At 44.5% G+C, this 2,595-nt stretch overlaps 1 protein-coding gene across 1 annotated transcript in view; it reads right to left on the minus strand.

Moving 5' to 3' along the window:
- The window catches only part of LOC128251064 (uncharacterized), a 54,759-nt gene that overhangs the window by 43,694 nt on the left and 8,470 nt on the right, over nucleotides 1-2,595 (minus strand). Inside the window, exon 3 of the mRNA XM_052977394.1 lies at nucleotides 1,502-1,634. Within this exon, the coding sequence (XP_052833354.1) occupies nucleotides 1,502-1,634 (133 nt within the window). The remainder of the gene's footprint in view (nucleotides 1-1,501; nucleotides 1,635-2,595) is intronic.

Consider the following 2,595-nt stretch of genomic DNA (forward strand, 5'->3'; position numbering starts at 1 on the left):
GCTGAGGACTGGTGAAACTGGATGGCAACACCAGGCTCCAATCTAAATTTGGCAGAGTTTCTACAGCTGGATGCCCTTCCTAACGCCAACCACTCCGAGAGTGTAGTGGGTGCTTTTACGTGTCACCCGCACGAAGGCCAGTCAAGCGGTACTGGCAACGGCCAAGCTCGAAATGGTGTCTTTTATGTGCCACCCGCACAAATCAGTCCAGGGGCACTGGCAACGATCTCGCTCGAAAATCCTACGAAGGCCAGTCAGGCAGTACTGGCAACGGCCACGCATTGTCTCCATTGAAATAGTTACCTTGTACAAGAATACAAGAACACAAGAATACAAGAATACAAGAATGCATGAAAGTGTTCTTATCACTTTTGGAATCCAGCCTGGAAGTTGTTTTCCGTAGCGAGAGCGTTGCCAATGCCCCTGGACTGGCTCCTGTGCAGGTGGCACGTAAAATACACCATTTCAAGCATGGCCATCACCAGTACCGCCGGTGGCATGTAAAAAGCACCCACTACACTCTCGGAGTGGTTGGCGTTGGGAAGGGCATCCAGCTGTAGAAACTCTGCCAAATCAGATTGGAGCCTGGTGTTGCCATCCGGTTTCACCAGTCCTCAGTCAAATCGTCCAACCCATGCTAGCATGGCAAAACGGACGTTAAACGACGATGATGATGATAATGAAGCGAGTCAAGGACCTTCTGCAGTTTGCTCTGGATTTCAACAATGGTGTTAAAACGGCAACCTTTGAGCTGCATTTTCATCTTGGGGAAGAGATGGAAATCCGCAGGTGCTGAATCTGGTGAATAGGGTGGGTGTGGAAGTAATACCATGTTGGTTTTGGCGAGAAACTCCTGAGTGAGGAGAACTCGGCAGCAGAGTTAATTGTCATCGTGAAGAATCCAGTTTTTCACCCTTTGAAGATCCGGTTGCTTTCGCCGAATGTCCTCCCTCAAATTCTTCAAAACCTTGCAGTAGAACTCTCGATCGATGGTCTGGCCCTGGGGACACATTCTTGATGCACAATGCCACATTTCTGGGAGTGGGGGGGGGGTTCATGGTAGGTCTTCCAAATTGCTCGTCATCTTCCAGAGACGTTCTTCCACTTTTGAAGCATGGTAAATGATGATGATGATGATGATGTATATATGTTTGTATATATGTAAGGCAGCGAGCTGGCAGAAACGTTAGCACGCCGGACGAAATGCTTAGCGGTATTTCGTCTGCCGTTACGTTCTGAGTTCAAATTCCGCCGAGGTCTACTTTGCCTTTCATCCTTTCGGGGTCGATAAATTAAGTACCAGTTATGCACTGGGGTCGATGTAATCGACTTAATCCGTTTGCCTGTCCTTGTTTGTCCCCTCTATGTTTAGCCCCTTGTGGGCAATAAAGAAATAAGTATATATGTTTGTATATATGGATGTATGTACGTAAATGTGAGTGTGTGTGTGTGTGTGTATTTAACGACATAGAGACAGGTGAACAATGATGTTTGGTCTTACCTGAAATATCGATAGGTGAACAGCATGATGACAAGAGATGTTATGGCTATCCATATGATAATCCATCGGGCTAATTCCACACTGTCCAGTTCCTGCGATGAGTAGCTGTGTCCACTCCGTATCGGTGGGGGCTCTGTATGATACAGAAAGAGAGAGAAGGAGATTAGGGACACAGATTAGGTAGATAAGAAAGATATATCACATAGAAGTGTTTGGGATGGGGAAAGGAGGGGTTGTTATTGGTCTGTTGAGAAAGAAAGGACAAAGGATGATGGCTTAGAATATTTATAAGGGATTATCTTCGATCTTTTACTTGTTTCAGTCATTAGACTGTGGCCACACTGGGGCACCATCTTGAGGAAATTTAGTTAAATTAATCAATCTCGATATTTATTTCCCCCTTTTCAAGTCTGGTACTTATTCTATTGGTCCCTTTGCTGAACCACTAAGGTACGGGGGATGCAAACACACCAACACCAGTTGTGAAGTGGCAGTGAGGGACAAACACAAGCTCAAAGACAGCATTACGTTGCTATAAATTTTGATGCAAACTTTTCCTACTGGATCAAATCTCAATTTTTTTTTTTATGCCAAAATATTGCAAGGGATCAAATCCCCTTCAAATGTTTACAATTTTAAGAATATTGCTTCTCTTGCTTGCATTTTTCCATGTATATCACTATTTCCCACTCATTTATCTCCCCTGTACCTTTCTTCCTTTTACTCGCTCCCCCCTCTCTCACATTTCTTGGCCCTCTCTTTCTTTAACTCCCACTATTTCCCACTCATTTATCTCCCCTGTACCTTTCTCGTTGTCTCTGATTTTTTTTCTAATCCTTCAATCGCGCTGCCCCCTACCCATCTCTCCTCTTTCCACATAACCGGTGTGCGGCCAGCCATGATCTTTCTTTCTTGGCCTGACTACCGACCTCCAACACATCTTGTGTCCATCTCCTATGTTCCTGCCTTTAGGCTTTCACTTTATACATGCCAGCTCAATCTAAATCGTTCTCAGTCGAAAGACGCCCGTTGTTATTTCTTGCTGTTTTGTATTCATAATTGTGTACCATGTTCTCTTTTTTTTTTTTTTTTTT

Source organism: Octopus bimaculoides, chromosome 28 (genome assembly GCF_001194135.2).
Source record: "Octopus bimaculoides isolate UCB-OBI-ISO-001 chromosome 28, ASM119413v2, whole genome shotgun sequence".
NCBI lineage: Eukaryota > Metazoa > Mollusca > Cephalopoda > Octopoda > Octopodidae > Octopus > Octopus bimaculoides.